The 22949-nt window shown below is 43.7% G+C and overlaps 1 protein-coding gene across 5 annotated transcripts in view; it reads left to right on the forward strand.

Annotated features, from left to right (window-relative positions):
• Positions 1–22949, forward strand: part of LOC134346880 (disks large homolog 4) — a 438117-nt gene that overhangs the window by 361853 nt on the left and 53315 nt on the right. For all 5 annotated transcript variants that reach the window (XM_063048693.1, XM_063048692.1, XM_063048690.1 and 2 more), the window contains one exon: positions 20663–20716. In XM_063048693.1, coding sequence (XP_062904763.1) covers positions 20663–20716 — 54 coding nt within the window. The remainder of the gene's footprint in view (positions 1–20662; positions 20717–22949) is intronic.

Below are 22949 nucleotides of genomic sequence, written 5' to 3' on the forward strand. Positions count from 1 at the left end.
GGATTTATTCAATGGAAAATGTTGATGTTCAGAGGGACCCGGGTCTCCTTGTACACAAGTATCTGAAAATTAATGTGCAGATGCAGCAGGTAATTCTGATGGCAAATGGTATGCTGTTAAATAATTTGATAGAAGAATAAAGGTCTCTTATTATAATTATACAGGGCCTTAGTGAGGCCCCTTTGGAGTGTTGTGTACAGTGGAATGCATTGGTTGCATCAAATCAGATCAGCAGAGTTTGTGCAAGTGTCATCATGCTCCGGGCACCAACTCCCCACCCATAACTCGTATGTCTTTAGAATGTGGGAAGAAACTGGAGTACCCCAAAGAAACCTATGCAGTCATGCATTGAACGTACAAACCCTTGACAGGCAGTGGCAGAAAATGAACCCTGATCGTTCACCCCTGGCTCTGCGAAACAATGCACTAACCATTACACTACACCGTCCGAGCGCCAAACCATTAATTCTAACCCGTGCTGTTAATTCGAGGGAGTGAGGTATTACTTAGTTAAGAAGATAATTGTAGCCGTGCCCATCATTTGTAATCTAGTTATCCATTCTGTCAAGCAAACCTGCTTCACAGCAGTACCTGCAGCTGTTTCTGTGGAGTTGCCACGGTGACTGTTGCCTATGAGACTGCATTTTTTTCCTTTCAATCTTTTTTTTAATTGAAAGAATAAGGATAAATACAAACCAGAGGAGAGGTTATCTCAAATATGTATTTCAATAATAGTACAAACAAAGAAAGGAATATACACTGTCAAAATCATATATAGTATTAAGTTAGTATAAAGAGACAAGAGAACTACTTCTCCTCGTAACAGTTCATAGAAAAAAAAGACTTAAGATTTCCTGTTATTGGGGGAAAAAAAACCACTAAGCTAACCTAAAACCAAGAAAAAGGGGGACTGGGCAGTCCATTTTGAGGATACAGCTTTTAAAAAAAAAGGAAAAATCCTTCTGTTCAAATCTAAAACTTTGCGGAGAAAAAAAAACTGGAAAAGTAAAAAGAATTAGATCATATGAAAATATTGAATAGAAGGTTGGCAAGTTTGCTCAAATTTAAAAGATACATCAAATGTCCGACTCCTTATTTTCTCCAAATTTAAAGAAGACATAATGGAGGAGAGTCAAAAAAAAAGTATGTGGACTGGGACCCTTCCAGTACAATAGAATAGCTCTCCTAGCCAATAAAGTTGAGAAAGCTATCATGCGTTGAGCGGAAGCAGGAACGTTTCCTGCTTCCGTTGGAATAATCCCAAAGATTGCCGTAAGTGAATTAGGTTGTAGGTCCAGACCTATGACTTTTGATAACATTCTAAAAACATCTCTCCAAAAGTTATTTAACTTTATGAAGGACCAAAACATATGAGTTAAAGTGGCGAGACTGCACTTTGCAAAGAGCAGCATTCTGGTTTATGATTCGGAAGTGAAGGCATCATGGGAGTTGGTTCACTTTTATTTAACATTATGCTAATGTTTTGTCAGAGGCTCTAATATTTGGAGCTGTCTAGGGGATTTCTTCCCAATGATGCAGGAGCAAAGATTATTCACACGAACTGAGAAACCAGTGTCACTCTCCTCTTCTGGGTGTCGTGGCTTTTTAATAGCCCCACTGTGGTGCAGCAGGTAGCACTGCTACCTCTAGTAGTCCAAGTTCGATCCCCACCTCCAGCACTGTCTGTGTGGAGTTTGCACACTCTCCTGGAGACAGCATGAATTTCCTCCTGCACCCTTCTTCTGCTTAGTAGATGGATTGGCTACTGTTAATTATCTCCAAAAGTGCAGGTATAAAAAATTTGCTTTATTTGTCACATGCACATTGAAGCATTTGGAGAAATGTGTTGTTTGAGTTGATGACCAACGCTGGTTTCAATAGGTACATTTAATGCCAGAGAAATGTACACAATGTACATCCTGAAAAACTTTTTCTTCGCAAACATCAGCGGGGAATGCCCCAAAGAATGAATGACAGTTAAAACGTTAGAACTCCAAAGACCCCCCAGCTCCCCCTTCCCATGTATAAGCAGCAGCAAGGCAATGACCCCTCCCCACCACCACCAGGAAAAAAACATCAGCACAGTCCTGATGAATGCCCAAAATGTTAACTGTTTATTCCCCTCCATAGATGATGCCTGACCTGTTGAGCTCCTCCAGCATCTTTTGTGTATTTCTCCTCATTGTGATGGTGAGGGTATAGGTTTGCACAAATAAAACAAAGTGAGGTGCTTTATGTTTAATGAAACCCACAACACACTTTATTGAACTTCAAAACCTACACAACAAAAGCCCATTAAAAACCTTTCAAAAACCAAAAGCGCATAAAAAACAGTAACCTCATGGATTCTTGATTACCTGACTGGCAGACCATAGTACGTGTGCTTGCAACACTGTGTGTCCGACAGAGTGATCAGCAGCACTGGGGCTCCACAGGGGACTGTCTTGTCTCCCTTTCTCTTCACCATTTACACCTCGGACTTCAACTACTGCACAGAGTCTTGTCATCTTCAGAAGTATTCGGATGACTCTGCTATAGTTGGGCATCAGCAAGGGAGATGAGGCTGAGTACAGGGCTACGGTAGGAAACTTTGTCACATGGTGTGAGCAGAATTATCTGCAGCTTAATGTGAAAAAGACTAAGGAGCTGGTGGTAGACCTGAGGAGAGCTAAAGTACTGGTGACCCCTGTTTCCATCCAGGGGGTCAGTGTGGACATGGTGGAGGATTACAAGTACCTGGGGATACAAATTAACAATAAACTGGACTGGTCAAAGAACACTGAAGCTGTCTACAAGAAGGGTCAGAGCCGTCTCTATTTCCTGAGGAGACTGAGGTCCTTTAACATCTGCCGGACGATGCTGAAGATGTTCTATGAGTCTGTGGTGGCCAGTGCTATCATGTTTGCTGTTGTGTGCTGGGGCAGCAGGCTGAGGGTGGCAGACACCAACAGAATCAACAAACTCATTCGTAAGGCCAGTGATGTTGTGGGGATGGAACTGGACTCTCTCAGGGTGGTGTCTGAAAAGAGGATGCTGTCTAAGTTGCATGCCATCTTGGTCAATGTCTCCCATCCACTACATAATGTACTGGGTGGGCACAGGAGTACATTCAACCAGACACTCATTCCACCGAGATGCAACACAGAGCATCATAGGAAGTCATTTCATAATTTCCTGGCATAATTTACATATTACTATTTAACTATTTATGGTTCTATTACTATTGATTATTTATGGTGCAACTGTAACGAAAACCAATTTCCCCCGGGATCAATAAAGTATGACTATGACTATGTTTTTACGTAATAGCCTCAAAGCAAAACCCCAACTCAATGTCGGTGGCTGTGAATTGTGTGCATTTCTTCCAATTATGTTTCCCTACAAGGGTCTGTTTCTCTCAAAAGAAATTTTAAAAATTAAAGAAAGATTAGCTTTATTTGTTAACAACAGGAATTCTGCAGATGCTGGAAATTCAAGCAACACACATCAAAGTTGCTGGTGAACGCAGCAGACCAGGCAGCATCTCTAGGAAGAGGTACAGTCAAGATTTCTTACTAACTCTTCCTTCAGTTAGTCCTGATGAAGGGTCTCGGCTGTACATCTTCCTAGAGACGCTGCCTAGCCTGCTGCGTTCACCAGCAACTTTGATGTGTGTTGCTTTATTTGTCATGTGTGTATTGAAACATACAGTGAAGTGTGTTGTTTGCATCAATGATCAGCAGAGTCCAAGGATGTACCCTGGACAGCTGGCAAGTGTTGCCATGCTTCTGGTGCCAGTATAGTATACCCACAACTTACTAACCCTAATTCCTACATGTTTGAGGAAATTGGAACACCCATGCAGTCATAGGGAGAACATACAAACTCCTTACGGACAGCAGCAGGAACTGAACCCTAATCTTCCGATTGCTAGTGCTATAAAGCATTACGCTACTGTGCTGCCTTAATGACCACAGGGTGAGAGAAGGCGAGTGGGGAAAATGAAGTAATTGGCATGCTCTGACAACCAATTAGACCTGATGGACCAAATAGTTTCCTCCTTAATGTGGGGATCTATGTAAGGGGTTAGATATGAGAAGTCATCTGTACCGATTGCCTTCCACATCTCCTGCCTTCAACCTTGTTTCTCCCTCAATGTTGGGGTTCAGTTACCCCAACATTTTGGGACACCAGGACACTATGCCTCTTTTTTACCTTGTTACTAATGGCTGGTTGGTACTCTTTCCTCGAAGCTACGTGGCTGCGCGGCCATGCTGTAACTGAAGTGCTCCTGCACATATAGCCTTTGTTGCTGCGCAGTTATATAATGCTAATATAATTTTGAAATCTATGTCAATATAATTGAAATGCCCTTCAGTTAATTATATTAATAAATATAATTCATAAATTTTCTAAATAATAGATTTAGCACAACCTTAGAGCTTCAAAGTACTTACACTGTTAGTGTAACAATGGAAGTTGGTGGCTTTTGTTAATAAATCTCTGGCCTACTGAATGCTGACGCAGTAATATACTTATTACAAAATATCATATAAAGTGCTGCCCTGTTTAAAGCCCATATAAAAATTTCCTGCTCAGAGCAATGGTTGGCTACACAGCTGATGGAAAAGAATCGAGGGAATGTTGCTGTTTAGTCACCCAGAGACCCTTCACTCCTGTTCACTGCAATCCCCTCGCTCTCGCCAGCTAATCCATGCAGCAGAGGCTCCTTCAACTTTGTAACACAGCCGTTAACCTCAGTCCTGAGAGTTCAAGGTGACCAGCAATTAGGTACTCATTCTTTAACTCCATGTATAAAATTACAAGGGGTATGGAGAGAGTGAATACACTGTCTTTTTCCCAGCATTGGGGAATCAAGAACTATCAGATCCTGTTATTTTCTCCCGAGTTTATAATTCCATATTTCATGAACTTTATTTGACCTTCTTTCCCAATCTTCTCTCAGTGTAGAATTTATTTCCCTTTCTCTAATAGTTGTAAATCCAATTCACCCAATTTCTTTTCCTTTGGTTTTTAACTCTTCATCCTATCAATAACTCCAGCACATTGTTCACCTCCATGAAGACTTGAAGACATCCAAATTTCTGCTTTCTCATGTCCTAGCTCCCAACTTCCCGTTCAGTCATCATTGCCGAAACCAACTCCTGGTCTGCCAACATCTCCCTGCTTGTCTTTAAATTCTTCTGTGATCCTGCCCTCTCCTCATCTTTGTAACCTCAGACATCAAGGGGAGACTTGATGGAGCAGGACTCAGTGCAGTCCATTTCTCCAGTGACACAGGTTCACTTCTGACCGTGGGCACTGTCTGTATGGAGTTTGCAAGTTCTCCCTGTGATCCAGTGGGCTAGCCCTAGGGATGCTGGTTTCCTGTGCTGCAGAATTAACCCCCTTCACGTAAGTAATGGCCAAATTAATCAGTTGAGAGTTAATAGAATAGTTAAAGGGAATAGATTGAAGGAGTACAAGGAACCAGGGAATATAGTGAGTGATTGTCTGTCGAGAGCTGGGATGGACCCAGTGAATTAAATGGTTATTCAAGAGAGGTAATAGGGATAATGCTGGGAATTCTGGACCAGTGAGTCTTGCATCAGAGGCTGATGATTTAGGGGCAGTAACTGTTCTTGAGCCTAGTGGTGTGAGTCCTGAGGCTCCAGTGCCTTCTACCTGATGGCAACAACAAGGAAAGGGCATGGCCTAGGTGATGGAGATTTACCAGGATGCTGTCTGAATTACAGAGCATGTCTTGTGAGGATAGGTTGAGTGAGCTTGGGCACTTCTCTTTGGACCAAAGGAGGTGACTAGTGGTGTTCCGCAGGGGTTGGGGCCACTTTTTATGCTGTAGGTCTATGATTTAGATGATAGAATAGATGGCTTTGTTGCCATGTCTGCAGTTGATACATAGATTGATGGAGGGGCAGGTGGTGTTGAGGAAACAGGAAGGCTGTAGAAGGATTTAGACAGATTGGGAGAATGGGCAACAAAGTGGCAAATGAACTACAATGTTGGAAAATGCATTGTCATGCATTTTGGTAGTAGAAATAAATGTGCAGACTATTTTCTAAATGGGGAGAAAATCCAATAATCTGAGATGCAAAGGGACATGGGAGTCCTTGTGCAGAACACCCTAAAGGTTAACTTGCAAGTAGAGTCAGTGAGGAAGGCAAATGCAATGTTAGCATTCATTTCAAGAGGTCTAGAATACAAGAGCGGGGATGTGATGCTGAGGCTTTATAAGACACTGGTGAGTCCTCACCTTGAGTATTGTGAACAGTTTTGGGCTCCTCATCTAAGAAAAGATGTACTGGCATTGGAGAGGGTTGAGAGGAGGTTCACAAGGATGATTCTGGGAATGAAAGGGTTATCATATGGGGAACGTCTAATAGCTCTGGGTCTGTACTTGCTGGAGTTTAGAAGGATGAGGTTGGATCTCACTAAAACCCTTCGAATGTTGAAAGGCCTCAACAGAGGAGATGTGGAAAAGGATGCTTCCCATGATGCGGGAGTCTAGGACAAGAGTGCACAACCTCAGGATAGTGGGGTGTCCATTTAAAACAGTGATACAGAGAAATTTATTTAGCCAAAGAGTGGTACATTTGTCGAATTTATTACCACAGGCAGCTGTAGAGGCCAGGTCGTTGGGTATATTTAAGACAGAGATTGATAGGTTCTTGATTGGACACGACATTAAAGGTAACCAGGAGAAGACTGGGGCGTGGGGCTGAGGAGGGGTAAAATGGATCAGCCATGATTGAATGGTGAGGCTGACTCAATAGGCCATGTGACCTATTTCTGCTCATATGTTTTATAGTCTCATGGTCTTAAAAAAAAAGGAGCTAATGCTTTCCCAGCACATATGATGCATAAAGGAATTTCTTTAGCCAGAGGGTGGTGAAGCATTGCCACAGTCAACTGTGGAGACCAAGCCATTGGATTAATTTAAGGCAGAAGCTGATAGATTCTTGATTAGTAAGAGTGTCAAAGGTTATGGGGAGGAGGCAGGAGAAGTGGTTGAGAGGGAAAATAAATCAGCCATTTTGGAATGCCAGAGGAGACAATGTGCTGAATGGCTGAATTCTGCTCCTATGTCTTGGCTGCTGCATCACTTGCTCGGCACTGCCCCTTGCATAGTGCAACACCCATCATTAATACTCTCGAGATCACACTGTTCCAACAACTGTTCGTTATACTTCTATGCAGAGACTTCTATCCAGAGACAGTTGGTCTCTGGAACTCTGTCAGAGCCAGACGGACAGAAGTGATGACTCAATTATGCTAAGTGATGCAGGGGATGGGAGTTAAAGTTTAGGTTTGATCTCTTTCAAGGATGTCCATGGTTTTCCTGTGGCTACATTCCAGATATGGCCCATGGCGAATGCCTCCAGTTTTTAGGCTGAACAGCATGGAAGTTCAGGGTATCCATATTGCAGTTTTGCTATTGATCCATCCTGTCCCAAGGAAATTGCCTGCATGCACCTGCAATGAACACACTGGTGTGAACCATTGCCAAAAACAAGCCAACGTTGCACCAAAAATCTGCTAAAAGTCAGGGTGCATTTGAATGGGTTCCTGTGAAGCTCCAGTAAATTTTCCAGTTATATTTCAGCACTAGGCTGAGTTCTACCGCAATCATCTGTCCAGTCAGGTTCATCTGTGTGTGTGTGTATGTCTGTCTGTCTGTCTATGTGCCTGTGTGTGTGTATGTGTGTTAATGTCACTGTGTGCGTGTGTTGGTGTAACTTTGTCACTGTGTATTTTTGTATTACAATGTCACTGTGTGTGTTTGACCATGTCTGTGCATGACTATATCACTGCATGTGTTTGTATTACTGTCATTGTGAGTGTGATTGTATCACTGTCACTATGTGCGTGTTTGTACGACCATGTCATTTGGTTTGCTTGTATCACTGTCTCACTGTGTTTGTAATACTATGTCACTGTGTGTGTTTGACCATGTCTGTGCATGACTATATCACTGTATGTGTTTGTATTACTGTCACTGTACGTGCGATTGTGTCACTGTCACTGTGTGTGTTTGTATGACCATGTCATCTGGTTTGCTTGTATCACTCTCTCCCTGTGTTTGTAATACTATGTCACTGTGTGTGTTTGTATGACTGTGTCGCTGTGTCTGCGTGTTTGTTACTGTGTTGCTGTTTCTGTTTGTATTACTCTGTCACTGTGTGTGTCTCTATTACTGTGTCATGATTTTTTGTTACTATATCACTGTGATTGTTTGCATTACTATGCCACTGTGCATATGTATTTCTGTTATTGTGTGTTTGTATGTCATTGTGTATCTTGGTATGACTATATCAATGTGTGTCCGTTGTACTATGTCACTATGTGTGTGTCTGTATTACTATTTTACTGTGTTTGTATTACTGTGTCACTGTACATGTTTGTATTAATATGTCACTGCATGTGTGTTTTTATGACTGTGTGTTTGTATTCCAATGTCACTCTCTGTGTTTGTATTACTGTGTGTGTGTTGGCCTACAATGTCACTATGTGAGTGTTTGTATGTCTATGTTACTGTGTGTGTTTTATTACCATATCACTGTGTTGGCCTACAATGTCACTGGGTGTGTGTTTGTATCTCTTACTTTAGAGAATGTGGGGCTTGCCAGCTGAGCCAACGTTTGTTGCCCATCCCCAATTGTCCTTGACAAGGTGGCGATGAACTACCTTCTCGAACTGCTGCAGTCCCTGAGGTGTAGGTACACCCACAGTGCTGTTAGGGAGGGAATTCCATGATTTTGACCCAGTGAACATGAAGAAATGGCGATATGTTTCCAAGTCAGGATGGTGAGTGACTTGGAGGGGATTTTCAAGTGGTGGTGTTCTCGGGTATCTGCTGTTCTCGTCCTTCTAGATGGTGGTGGTCGTGGGTCTGGAAGGTGCTGCCTTAGGAACTTTGGTATGTTGTTGCAGTGCATCTTGTAGATAGTACATGCTGATGCAACTGTTCATCAGTGGAGGAAGGATTGGATGATGGTGGAGGGATTGGATGATGGAGGAAGGATTGGATGCTTGTGGAAGGGGCACCAATCAAGTGGGCTGCCTTGTACTGGATGGCGTCAAGCTTCTTGAGTGTTGATGGAGCTTCACTCATCCAGGGGAGTGGTGAGTATTCCATTACACTCCTGACCTGAGCCTTGTAGATGGTGGACAGGCTTTGGGGAGCCAGGAGGTGAGTTACACACTGCAGGATTCCTAGCCTTTGACCTGCTCTGGTAGCCATGGCGTTTATATGGCTAGACCGGTTCAATTTCCTGTCAATAGTAACCTCCAGGATGTTGATAGTAGGGGATTCAGTGATGGTGATGCCACTGGATATCAAGGGACGATGGTTAGAATATCTCTTGTTGGAGATGGTCATTGCCTGGCTTGAATGTTACTGGCCACTTGTCAGCCCAAGCCTGGATATTGTCCAGGACCTGCTGCATTTGGGTATGAACTGCTTCACTAACTGAGGAGTCACAAATGGTGCAGAACATTGTGCAGTCATCTACAAACATCCTCACTTCCGACCTTATGACGGAATGAAGGTCATTGATGAAGCAACTGAAGATGGTTGGTCCGAGGACACTTTCCCTGAGGAACTCCTGCAGTGATGTCCTGAGGATGAGATGATTGACCTCCAACCACCACAACCATCTTCCTTTGTGTCAGGTACGATTCCAACCAGTGGAGGGTTTTTCCCCTAATTCCCATTGACTCCATTTTAGCTCCAATTTGTTTATATTACCATCTCACTGTGTGTGTGTATTTGTATTCTTATATCACTGCGTGTGTGTGTGTGTATGAATATGTAACAATGTGTGTTTGTTATACTTGTCTCTGTGCATGTGTGTTTGTATGACTGTCAATGTGTGCGTTCTAGTATTACTATGACACTGTATGTGTTTGTATGGCAATGTTACTGTGTGTTTGCATTACTGTGTCAATGTATTTGTATGACCATGTCACTGTGTGTGTTTGTATCACTGTTACTTTGTATGTTTGTATGGCTATGTGACTGTATGTGTTTGTATTACTAATTACTGTGTTTTTATATTTCTATGTGATTGAGTGTGTCTGTATGACTATTACTGTCTGTGTTTGTATTACAATGTAACTGTGTGTTACTTTGTTACTGTGTGCATTTGTATGACCAGGTCACTGTGTATGTTTGTATGATTATGTTACTGTGTATTTGTATTATGATGTCACTGTGTGTGTTTGTATCACTTACTGTTTGTGTGTTTGTATGGCTGTGTGACTGTCTGTTTGTATTACTAATCACTGAGTCTGTGTATGAATAAGTTACGGTGTGTTTATATTACTTTGTCACTGTGTGTGTCTGTATGACTATGTTACCATCTGTGTGCTTGTATCACTATGTCACTGTTTGTATGACCATGTCATCATTATCAATGGGGACAGGAGAGGTTCCGGAGGATTAGAGGGTTGTAGATGTTGTTTCCTTATTCAAGAAAGGGGGTAGAAAGGAGATTATAGACCAGTGAGTCTTACTTCAGTGGTTGGTAAAATTGATGGAGAACATCCCGAGAGGCAGGATTTATGAACATTTGGAGAGGCAGAATATGAGTAGGAATAGTCAGCATGGCTTTGTCAAAGCCAGGTCGTGCCTTATGAGCCTGATTAAATTTTTTGAGGATGTGACTAAACACATTGATGAAAGTAGAGCAGTAGATGTAGCAAGGATATGGATGAGAGCAAGGCATTTGATAAGGTACCCCATGCAAGACTTATTGAGAAAGTAAGGAGATATGGGATCCAAGGGGATCTTGCTTTTTGGATCCAGAATTGGCTTGCCACAGAAGGCAAAGAGTGGTTGTAGTCGGGTCATATTCTGCATGGAGGTCGGTGACCAGTGGTGTGCCCCAGGGATCTGTTCTGGGACCCTTTCTCTTCGTGATTTTTATAAATGACTTGGATGAGGAAGTGGAGGGATGGGCTAATAAATTTGCTAATGACACAGAGGTTGAGGGTGTTGTGGATAGTGTGGAGGGCTGTCAGAGGTTACATCGGGACATCCATAGGATGAAAAGTTAAACCCAGATAAGTGTGAGGTGGTTCATTTTGGTAGGTCAAATATGATGGCAGAATATAGTATTAATGGTAAGACACTTGGCAGTGTGGAGGATCAGAGGGATCTTGGGGTCAGAGTCCATATTTCATTCAAAGCTGCTGCGCAGGTTGATTGTGTGGTTAAGAAAGCTTACGGTGCATTGACCTTCATCAACTGTGGGATTGAGTTCAAGAGCCGAGAGGTAATGTTACAGCTATATAGGACCCTGGTCAGACCCCACTTGGAGTACAGTGCTCAGTTCTGGTCACCTCACTACAGGAAGGTTGTGGAAACTATAGAAAGGGTGCAGAGGAGATTTACAAGGATGTCGCCTGGATTAGGGAGCATGCCTTACGAAAATAGGTTGAGTGAACTTGGCCTTTTCTGCTTGGAGCAATGGAGGATGAGAGGTGACCTGATGGAGGTATATAAGATGATGAGAGGCATTGATCGTGTGGATAGTCAGAGGCTTTTTCCCAGGGCTAAAACAGCAAGCACTAGAGGGCACAGTTTTAAAGTGCTTGGAAGTAGGTGTGGAGGAGATGTCAGGGGTAAGTTTTCTACGCAGAGAGTGGTAAGTGTGTAGAATGGGCTGCTGGCAGCAGTGGTGGAGGCGCATACAATAGGGTCTTTTAAGAGACTTCTGGATAGTACATGGCGCTTTGAAAAATAGAAGGCTATGGGTAACCCTAGGTAATTTCTAAAGTAAGGACATGTTCGGCACAGCATTGTGGGCCGAAGGGCCTGTGTTGTGCTGTATGTTTTCTATGTTTCTATGTCATTGTGTATGTGTTCGTATTAGTGTCACTTTGTGTGTTTGTATCACTGTCACTGTGTTTTTATTACTGCTTCACTGTGTGTGTGTGTGTGTGTGTGTGTGTGTGTGTGTGTTTATATGACTATCTACTGTGTTTCTTTTACAATGTCATTGCGTGTGTGTTTGTATGACTATAACCCTGTGTGTGTGTGTTTTACTGCATCACTGTGTTTGTAGTACTGTCATTGTGTCTGTTTGTATGACTATATTACAGTCTGTTTTTATGACCATGTCACTGAGTGTTTGTATGACTGTCACTGTGTGTGTTTGTACTAGTATGTCACTGTGTGTGTTTGTACTAGTATGTCACTGTGTGTGTTTCTAATACTACGTCATTGTATAGAAACTATATTACTATAACTATATATGTATGACTATGTCACTGTATATTTGTATTACTTTGTCACCACGTATGACTGTGTCACTGTGTGTGTGTGTGTGTGTTTGTATGACCAGTCACTGTTTGTTTGTATGAGTGTGTAACTGTGTTTGTACTCATTTGTCTCTATGTTTGTATTAAAATGTGTGTTTTTGTATTACAATGTCACTGCATCACTGTCACTTTGTGTGTGTGTGGTTGTATGACTATACTGTGTCTGTTTATATGACTATCTCACTGTGTGTTTGTGCTACTATGTCACAGTGTTTGTGTTTGTATGACTGTGCTGCTGTGTGTGTGTGTCTGTATTCCTGTCACTGTGTGTGTTTGTATGATTGTGTGTATCAGGTACATTCAATTAGTAGTTCAGTGGTTCACCGTCCCCGGGAGGGTTACACTGTGGGAGGAGTTTTATCTGAGGGAGGGTCACACTGTGGGAAGGGAGGTACTGAGGGAGGGTCACACTGAGGGAAGGGAAGTAACTGAGGAAAAGTCACAATGTGAGAGTAGTTTCTGAGGGAGGGTTACACTGAGGGGAGGTGACTGAGCGAGGGTCACACTGAGGGAAGGGAAGTAACTGAGGGATAGTCACACTGCATGAAGGGAGGTAATTGAGGGTGTGCTGCAGCACTTCATTGTTTCAGTTGAGGTTTTAAGCCCTCCAAAATGTTATGTAAGATATTCCTATCTGAAGATGGGTAGGTGAGTTCTAGCCAACCGTTCTCCCTCAGTAATCCTCCCTGAAGCATGATATTTGGCCAGGAATAATCCTCCTTTTCCTCTTGAGATGCAGGTTTTGAAGCTGTTCCAGAATGATGCGGTGACAACATTTCATTTCTCTTGCCTGTCAGAGTTCCAGATCACAAAGCAGTCTGTCAGAAAAAAGAATTTCCTCAGGGACTTGGAGCCTGTGGCAAATTCAGTTAATAATTCAGCACTAATTAGCATTGAACGTACAGGCGCTCTCTGCAGTTCTGCAGAGCTGGCTCGTGGGGGACTGGAGATTATGTTGTTCAGTTTCTGTTGGAGTGAGGCAGTACTTTGCTTTATCCAAAGCGAGCTACGGATGGCTTTCTATGATTTTTCCTAAATATCCCAGCACAATCCAAACTGATGCTCTGACTAAACCCTATGAGGTCCCTTATACCTCTGCAGGGTCCTTCAGCCCTCCAAGATGTCCAGCCTTCGCCAGTTCCTAGCACCTATTTATTTCTCTTTTTCTCTTTGCATCGAGGTGGTCATGTGCTCCTCTGAATCAGTTGTTGAAATACTGTATGTGAGGCAACTCAGATTTCTGAAACACCAGGAGTTACATACCTTCCTATTGGGGGAGGGATCTGTATTTGGGAGGGAGCTTCCCTGTGATAGGTGGGAGGGATCGTCTCTGCATTTGGGAGGGAGCTTCCCTGCAGGAGGAGGGACCTGTGTTTGGGAAGGAGCTTCACTGCATTTGCGAGGGATATTCCCTGTGGTAGGAGGGGACTTCACTGCTGTGGCATCTTCACTGTGTTTGGGAGGATGCTTCCCTGAAGTAGGAAGGACCTTTATTTGGGAGAGACAAGGGGCCTGGCACAGCCAGTTTCTTTCTGGGCCTCCACAGAAACTCTTCCTCCAAAGGGCAGGTTGTGTGGGGGGTGGGAGAATTGGTTAACTGGTATCCGAAGCAGGGAAAACCTATGCAAAGGATCTCACCACCTCCATCTCCAGAGGAGTGGAGTTTAATGTAGGACAAGCTGCTATCAGCTCATACACAGCAAGATGCCACCTCCACTTGGCCATACTCTCTTCTCACAATTACCATCGGACAGGAGGTACAGGAGCATTAGGTCCCACACCACCAGGTTCAGGAACAGCTATTACTCTTCAACCGTCAGGCTCCTGAACCAGTGTGGATAACTTCACTCACCTCAACTCTGAAGTGATTGCACAACCAATGGACTCACTTTCAAGGACTCTACAACTCATTCTCAGTATTATTTATGTATTTATTTATTTTTATTATTTGCATGATTTGTCTGTTACACATTCATTATTTGTTTATGCACAGTTTCTCGTAAAGTGTTTTATTGATTTAGAGATACATTGTGGAACAGCCCCTTCCAGCCCAACTCCCAGCAACCCACCTATTTAATACTAGCCTATTCACAGAGCAACTTACAATACCAATTAACACACATCAAAGTTGCTGGTGAACGCAGCAGGCCAGGCAGCATCTGTAGGAAGAGGTGCAGTCGACGTTTCAGGCCGAGACCCTCCGTCAGGACTAACTGAAGGCCTGCACTCTTCCTTCAGTTAGTCCTGACGAAGGGTCTCGGCCTGAAACGTCGACTGCACCTCTTCCTAGAGATGCTGCCTGGCCTGCTGCATTCACCAGCAACTTTTATGTGTGTTGCTTGAATTTCCAGCATCTGCAGAATTCCTGTTGTTTACAATACCAATTAACCTACTAACCTGTACATTGTGCACCCGGACTGAACCAACGCTGTTCACGGGAAAGACGTGCATTCTCCTTACAGGCAGCGCCGGAATTGAACTCTGAACTCCAGAACACCCTGGGCTGTAATAGTGTCCTGCCCCCCTCCTCACTTCCTTGCATTAAAATAGAATTCTATTTTTTATTTTCCTGTGAATGCCTGCATGAAAATGAATCTCAAAGTAGTATATGGTGACATATGTACTCTGATGATAAATTTATTTTGAACTTTGGGGTAAGGAGATGGCATGTTTTGCTGATGGCAATTGTTGAACTGGAGAGAATTCTCAGCTTGTGGAAACACTTCCCCTTCCCCACCATAAGGATATCCATGGGTCGTGGAGCTCCCACTCTAGAGGTTTGCCATTGTCACAGGCGTTCCCTTGGCATGGCAGTGGTGTGGCTTGCTGTACCACCTCCATTAGATAGCTCTCCCCTCCATCACCGCAGTACTCTGTTGGGGTTGCCTCTCAAGAACACAGTGAAATTAGAAATGTTCTTTCTCACCTTCTGATGCCCGGCTCTGGCTTAAGCTGCTGTCCATAGGCACTGTGCCGCAGGGCTCGTTTGATCAGTGGCTGAGGCATCTCTGGCTTCAGGGGGCTGTGTATGGAGATGTGGAATTGTTGCAGGGGTGTATTCCTTGTTCTGCCAGCTACACCGAGAGACAGGATGATACAACACACTGGGAGCCAGATATAGAGGAGCTGTGGATAGATGGACCTCCCCTAATATGGGGGTGTGTAGGCCAGCTTGTCTGCCCTCTGCAAGAGAGAGAGAGCCAGACAGACGGAGTCAATACAGGGAACTCGTAGTATAATACATCTAGGGCAGAAGTGACTAAAGCAAGGTGGTGTAATTTTAAGCTGATTGGAAGGAAGTATAGGGGGATGTCAGAAATAGTATTTTTAATGTGTGTGAAACATGCTGCCTGGAGTGGTGGCAGAGACAGATACATGAGGAATATTTGAGACTCTTAGGCAGGCACATGGATGAAAGAAAATAGAAAGTTATGTGGGGGAGGAAAGGTTAGATTGATCTTGATGTAGATTAAAGGTCAACACAATATTATGGACTGAAGGGCCTGTACTGCCTGATGTTTTATGAAGAAGGGGTTGGTGGGACCTCTCCAGTTAAAGGCGAATTCTCAGCCCTCTGTCATCAGGAATGGTGCAGAGCAGGAGGTAGGAAGTGTCGTCAGAGAGGAGTAAACAGGAGAGGGTTTACCAGAAGATGGCAGGTGATAATTTTCACCGACAGCCCATGCTGATGTGATTGTGAGGGAGCTGTATAATAACAATGTAAACCGATTATATGATCCAGGCTTCATCTCACTCTCGCCTCAACACAGCGGGGTGGGGGGCGAGAAGACTTTGTTTCTATAGCTTCCCTTGAATAATTAAAAGAAAGGCTTTAAAAAGCTGAATTAAAAATATTCAAGGATTATTTCCCTTAAAGGAGTCTCCCCTGTTGGGAGCTGACTATTAGAATGTGGGTCACACACATCCACATCTTTGTTTATAGAAAGAAAGTTACACAGGGAGGGGTTATGACTATGTGCACAAGATAACACGTTCATAACGTGTTTCTGTTCCCCCCCCCCACAACATAATCACACTGTTTCACACACACAAAATGCCGGAGGAAATTAAGAGATCAGGCAGCATCTACGGTGGGGAGTAAACAGTTGGTTTCAGGTCGAGACTATTAGAACTTGAATATCTCACGACTTCAAAGGTTTTGGCTCAAAATGTTGAATATTTATTCCCCTCCATCGATGCTGCCTATTTCCTCCAGCATTTATATATGTAGTGCAACAAATTTCATGTTATTTAAATCTGGCTTGTGACCATTTGGCACATCCAGCTTGTGCTAGTTCAGTGAACGATTCTCGCCACCCCATATCCCAGCATGTTTCCCCCAAATTCCCTGTTGAATCCACTTCCTCCACCCTTCCAGGCAACACCTTTCCAACCACAACTCGCTGTGGAGAAGGCTTCCGCTTCTCTGCCTTCTGGTTCTTCTGCCGACTCCCTTCACGCCGAGTCTTCTGCGCACCGACCCTCCTGCCCCAGGAAGAGTTCCCCCTTATTCACTTTAGCCCATCCCTCCCTGTTTCTCCATTAATCCACCCTCTGAGGGAGCAGCCCCAGGTCCCTGGTCTTCCTCTCCCTCCATCTTCTTATCCAGGCTTTCTTACCGGTCCTGATGAAGGATCTTGGCCTGAAACGTCGACTGTTTATTCCTCTCCATAGACTGTGCTCAACCTGCTGAGTTCCCCAAACATTTTGTGTGTAGCTCTCTCAGCTCACTCCAGGTTGGCCCTGTCAATGTCAGTCGAGATTTTTCACTTTGGTTCTCCGCAGAACGGCTTAAATCCTGGTCAGACTCACTGACAACATCCTGTTTTATTTTGTGTTCCTGGGATCTGTCCAAGTGGGTAACTAACACAACACCCAGACTGAATGAAGGGGGATAACTAGGTAACAGCCGCCCCACAGCAGATTAGGGCTTTAATAATGTGCAGGGTGTCAGAACAGATGTAAATCAACCTTCTCTTTAAGTTCTCAGAACAGTTGGAGATATTTTGACATCAGATCTGATTACTCTAATTGGTGCATCCTCTTGGCTGGTCCCAACAAGCCGAGGTCTTAGTTCCTTGGTGTCTTGGCTTTACACTCCACTAAGTGAGAAGCTGTTTGCCAAGTCAATGTTGCTGTCAGCTCTTTTGTCAGTCCCTTCAACCAGGATACTGTACTGCTCCATTCACGGCTCCCATTCTGACATGTCTATCCACGGCCTCCTCTACTGTAAAGATGAAGCCACACTCAGGTTGGAAGAACAACACCTTATATTCCGTCTGGGTAGCCTCCAACCTGATGGCATGAACATCGACTTCTCTAACTTCCGCTAATGCCCCACCTCCCCCTCGTACCCCATCCGTTATTTATTTTTATACACACATTCTTTCCCTCACTCTCCTTTTTCTCCCTCTGTCCCTCTGACTATACCCCTTGCTCATCCTCTGGATTCCCCCCCCCCCCCCCTTGTCTTTCTCCCTGGACCTCCTGTCCCACGATCCTCTCATATCCCTTTGCCAATCACCTGTCCAGCTCTTGGCTCCATCCCTCCCCCTCCTGTCTTCTCCTATCATTTTGGATCTCCCCCTCCTCCTCCCACTTTCAAATCTCTTACTCACTCTTCCTTCAGTTAGTCCTGACAAAGGGTCTCAGCCTGAAACGTTGACTGTACCTCTTCCTAGAGATGCTGCCTGGCCTGCTGCGTTCACCAGCAACTTTGATGTGTGTTGTTTGAATTTCCAGCATCTGCAGAATTCCTGTCGTTTACTGTACTGCCCGCTTGTTTCTCGATGTGCCCTGGAATGAGAGCAAACGCTCTCCTCCAGAGTACTGGGGATGCTGAAGGAATGTTCGGGATCTCGTCCAAAATCAGTGCTCTCACTCCTATTACACATAAAAGAGTATTCACCCCACTTGGAAGTTTTCATGTTTTATTGTTTTACAACATTGAATCACAATGGTTTAATCTGGTTTTTTTTGACACTGATCATTGATCAGAAAGACCCTTTTGTGTCAAATAGAAATATAAAACTCAAAATAATTGATAGCATAAGTATCCACTGTGATTCAATGCAGAAAGTTTGTGAATCCCGTAGAATTTTCTCTATTTCTGCATAAAACTGTGATCGATCTTCACTTAAGTCCTAAAACTAGATAAAGAGAACCCAGTTAAATAAATAACACAAAGCATTATACTTGTTCATTTATTTATTGAGAAAAATAATCCAATATTACATGCAACACACACAAAAGTTGCTGGTGAACGCAGCAGGCCAGGCAGCGTCTCTAGGAAGAGGTGCAGTCGACGTTTCAGGCCGAGACCCTTTGTCAGGACTGAATATATTACATGTATTTGTTGGAAAATGTATGTGAACGCCTGGAGTGATGGCTTCTACAAAAGCTATTTGGAGTCAGGTGTTTCAATCAATGAGATGAGATTGGAGGTGTGGGTTGTAGAGGTGCCCTGCCCTATATAAAAAAAAGACACACAAAGTCAGGTTACTAACAGAGCCGACTCTTCTCAAGAAAGATCTGTTTATGTGCACCTTGCCTTGATCAAAACAACTTTCAGAGAACCTTAGAAGAAGAATTGTAGAGATGCATGAAGCTAGAAAGGGCCACAAAAGCATTTATAAAGATTTCTCTGTCCAAAGTAAGAGAAGTTGTCTACAAATGGAGGAGATTCCTGCAGAGGTCACGCTAAGAACACAATGTACAATGCTGAAGGAGGTGAAAAGGAACCCAAGGGTAACAGCAAAAGACCAGCAGAAATCTCTAGATTTTGCTAAAGTCTCTGTTGATGTGTCTACTATAAGAAAAACACTGAACAAGAAGGGTGTTCATGGAAGGACACCATGGAGGAAACTACTGCTCTCCAAAAAAAAAGATTGCTGCACGTCTCAAGTTTGCAGCAGACCACCTGGATGTTCCACAACGCAATGTTCTGTGGACAGTTGAGACAAAAGTTGAACTTTTTGGCAGAAATACACATTGTTATATTTGGAGGAGAAAGGGCACTGCACACCAAAACCAAAATCTCATCCCAACTGTGAATCATGGTGGAAGGAGCATCATGGTTTAAGGCTGCTATGCTGCCTCGGGGGCTGGACAGCTTGCATTTATTGAGGGAGCAATAAATTCAAAATTGTATCGAGACATTTTACAGCAGAATGTCAGGGTAGCAGTCCGTCACCTGAAGCTTAATAGAAGTTACATAATGCAACAAGACAATGATCCAAAAGACAAGATTAAATTAACAACAGAATGGTTTAAAATGAACATTTGTGATTTGGAATAACTAAGTCAATGTCCTGACCTTAATCCTATACAAAAGTTGTGGAAAGACCTGAAACAAACAGTTCATGCAAGGGAGCCCGGAGTTGAAGCAGTTTAGTAAGGAGGAATGGCTTGAAGTTCCTCCATGCCAACATGCAGGACTTATCAACAGTCACCAGAAATGCTTGATTGAAGTTTTTGCTGTACAAGGAGGTCACACCCATTACAGAAAGCAAAGGTTTAAAGACATGTAATATTGGATCATTTTTCTCAATAAACAAATGAACAAGTATAATTTTTTTTGTGTTATTTATTTAATTTGGTTCTCTTTGTCCAGTTTTAGGACTTAGGTGAAGATCCGATTACATTTAGGTCATATTTATGCAGAAATAGAGAAAATTCTACAGTGTTCACAAACACTCTAACACCACTCCCCCTCTTCCCCCCCCCCCCACTCCTAGATCATGCCTCACTCCTAGATCTCTCTGTCTCCCTCTCACTTGCCTGGATCTACCTCTCTGTCCCTCATCCCTAAATCCTCTTCACTCCCAGGTCTCCCTGTCTCCCCTCACACCTGGATCTGCTCCCTCTCCCTTTCTTACTCCCGAAAACTCCTCACTCCCAGATCTCTCTCCCTCGAGTTGATTCTGCTGAGGTTTCTCCTGTTCCTTCCTCTCCGCACTGCCTTGCATCAGATGTGTTATTACACTGCTGTACAGGAAAGATCCTCTGATGCTATTCTGAAGATCAGGAGTATTTTCTCTTTCTACACGGCTGCTGTTCCGTGACTGTGTTGGAGCTTTCCTCACTTATACCAGATTGACCTCCATCGGTGCCCAGTGCTTTGGGATGTCAGGACTACAACCCTCTCACTCACTGACCTGGGACTTGCCCACCTTATCAAGTCACCTCTCATCCACCTTCACTCCAAAGAGAAAAGCTCTAGCTTAGTCAACCTCTCCTTATAAGACATGCTTTCTAATCCAGACAGTTTTACGCATTATGTCAACAGGGAAAGTTTTAACCCTTGTAATAACTGCTCTTTCTGTGCTCTCTGTTTTAGGCAAACTCACCTCCAGTGATCGTGAACACCGACACCTTGGATGCACCCCCTTATGTAAGTCTACATTGTTGAGCTGGGCTGTGTGGGTGTTCACATGTTCAGCTACACATGTGCTCATGTCTCAACATGCATCATAGTGGAACATGGCACAAGTGTCCCTGTAATGTTTGCATTCTTGTGGGGAAAGTTGTGGACAGTTTGTATGGATGTAGTCTGCAATGCAATGGACGTCTATATATGGAGATCACTGAAGCTCTCTCAGAACCAGACTGGTGTGACTGCACCCAGAGTATAGAATTTCAGTCACCAAACTATGGATAGGATGAAATTAAATCAGATACTGTGCAGAAAAGATTCACAATGATATTGGTGGGAATTGGAGGGCTTGAGTTATGAGGAGAGACTGGGTAGGTGGCATGGTTTTCCCTGGAACAGAAGAGGCTGAGGGGTAATTTTATAGTGATTTGTAAAGGCATGCGGGGTGGATGGTCACAGTATTTTTACCCAGGGTACGGGAGACTAAAACAAGAGGGCGTAGGTTGAAAGGGAGAGGGAAAAGGTTTGTGTGTTGCGCAGGTTTTCAGTATCTGCACTCTTTCTTGTGCAGATGTTTATTTATTTATCTATTCAGTACTTATTTTTAATCTTTTTTTTTCATTATCTGTCGATACAGCTAGGCTCTGCTGGCTCAATTACACCAGGTGACCTATTAGTCTAGTAACCAGTTGGAATGTAGGAGGAGACTGGAGCACACAGGGAGAATGTACAAACTCCTTACAGGCAGTGGTGGTCGTGAACCACTACGCTACCATCCTGCCCCAAAAGGGCAAGGGCCAGATTTTCAGAGAGGGTTGTAGGGAATGGAACCAGCTGGCAGAGGATGTGGTAGAGGTGGGTACAATTATAAACCATCTGCATAGGTTCATTGATAATGTTTTGGGGGATAGGGACCAAATCCAGGCTCAGGAAGGCACCTTGGCAAGGATGAGGGGCTGAAGAACCTGCTTCCTTCCACATAACTAACTCTTGTGGCCCTTGGCAGCTCTGATCCTGGAGACAGGTTCTGATTCATTTATCACAACTGTGTACGGTATATTGAAATACGTCATTTGTATTAACATGAACAACCGAGGTTGTACTGCGGGCAGCCTACAAATGCCTCCATACATTCCAGTACCAACACAGCAAGCCCATCATGTTCCACAGAACAACAGAAGCAGCAATTGGTGTCAACTCGGTTTGGTTCTATTGGACCTGGTTGGGACAGGACTAGGCAGATTGAGCCTGGTCTGGTTGGGCCAGGGCAATTTGGATTTGCTTGGGTCAGGAACAGTTTGTTTGGGATGGATAGGGTTCAGGTCAGGAGATGGGAAACAGTCAGATTGACAGGATGGAGGGGACTGGTTGGGTTGACTGGTCTTTACTTGTAGAATATAGAACAGTACAGCACAGTAGGCCCTTCAGCCCACAATATGCCAACCCTTTAACCTACTCCAAGAACAATCTTAACACTTCTCTCCCACTTAGCCCTCTATTCTTCTCTCATCCATGTTCCTACATAGGCATCTCTTAAATGCCCCTAATATCTCTGCCAGGTGGAGGCAGAGACATTAGGGGCATTTTAGAGACTCCTAGGTAGGAACATGGATGAGAGAAGAATGGAGGGCTACCACCACCCCTGCAGAGTATTCCATGTGCCCTCCACTCTCTGTGTTTATACTTAAAAGAAAACTTGCCTCTGACATACTCCCTCTACTTTCCTCCAAACACTTTAAAATTGGAAAAGTGTGTATGGAACTGGAGGAGATAGCAGAGGTACTTAATGACTACTTTGCTTCAGTATTCACTACGGAAAAGGATCTTGGCAATTGTAGGGACGACTTACAGTGGACTGAAAAGCTTGAGCATGTAGATATTAAGAAGATGTGAAGGAGCTTTTGGAAAGAATCAAGTTGAATAAGTCACCAGGACTGGATGAGATGTAACCCAGACTACTGTGGGAGGCGAGGGAGGAGATTGCTGAGCCTCTGGCGTTGACCTTTGCATCATCAATAGGGACGGGAGAGGTTCCGGAGGATTGGAGGGTTGCGGATGTTGTTCCATTATTCAAGAAAGGGAGTAGAGATAGCCCAGGAAATTATAGACCAGTGAGTCTTACTTCAGTGGTTGGTAAGTTGATGGAGAAGATACTGAGAGGCAGGATTTATGAACATTTGGAAAGGCATAATATGATTAAGAATAGTCAGTATGGCTTTGTCAAAGGCAGGTCGTGCCTTACGAGACTGAT

The sequence above is a fragment of the Mobula hypostoma genome, chromosome 5, assembly GCF_963921235.1.
Source record: "Mobula hypostoma chromosome 5, sMobHyp1.1, whole genome shotgun sequence".
NCBI classification, from domain to species: Eukaryota; Metazoa; Chordata; class Chondrichthyes; order Myliobatiformes; family Myliobatidae; genus Mobula; species Mobula hypostoma.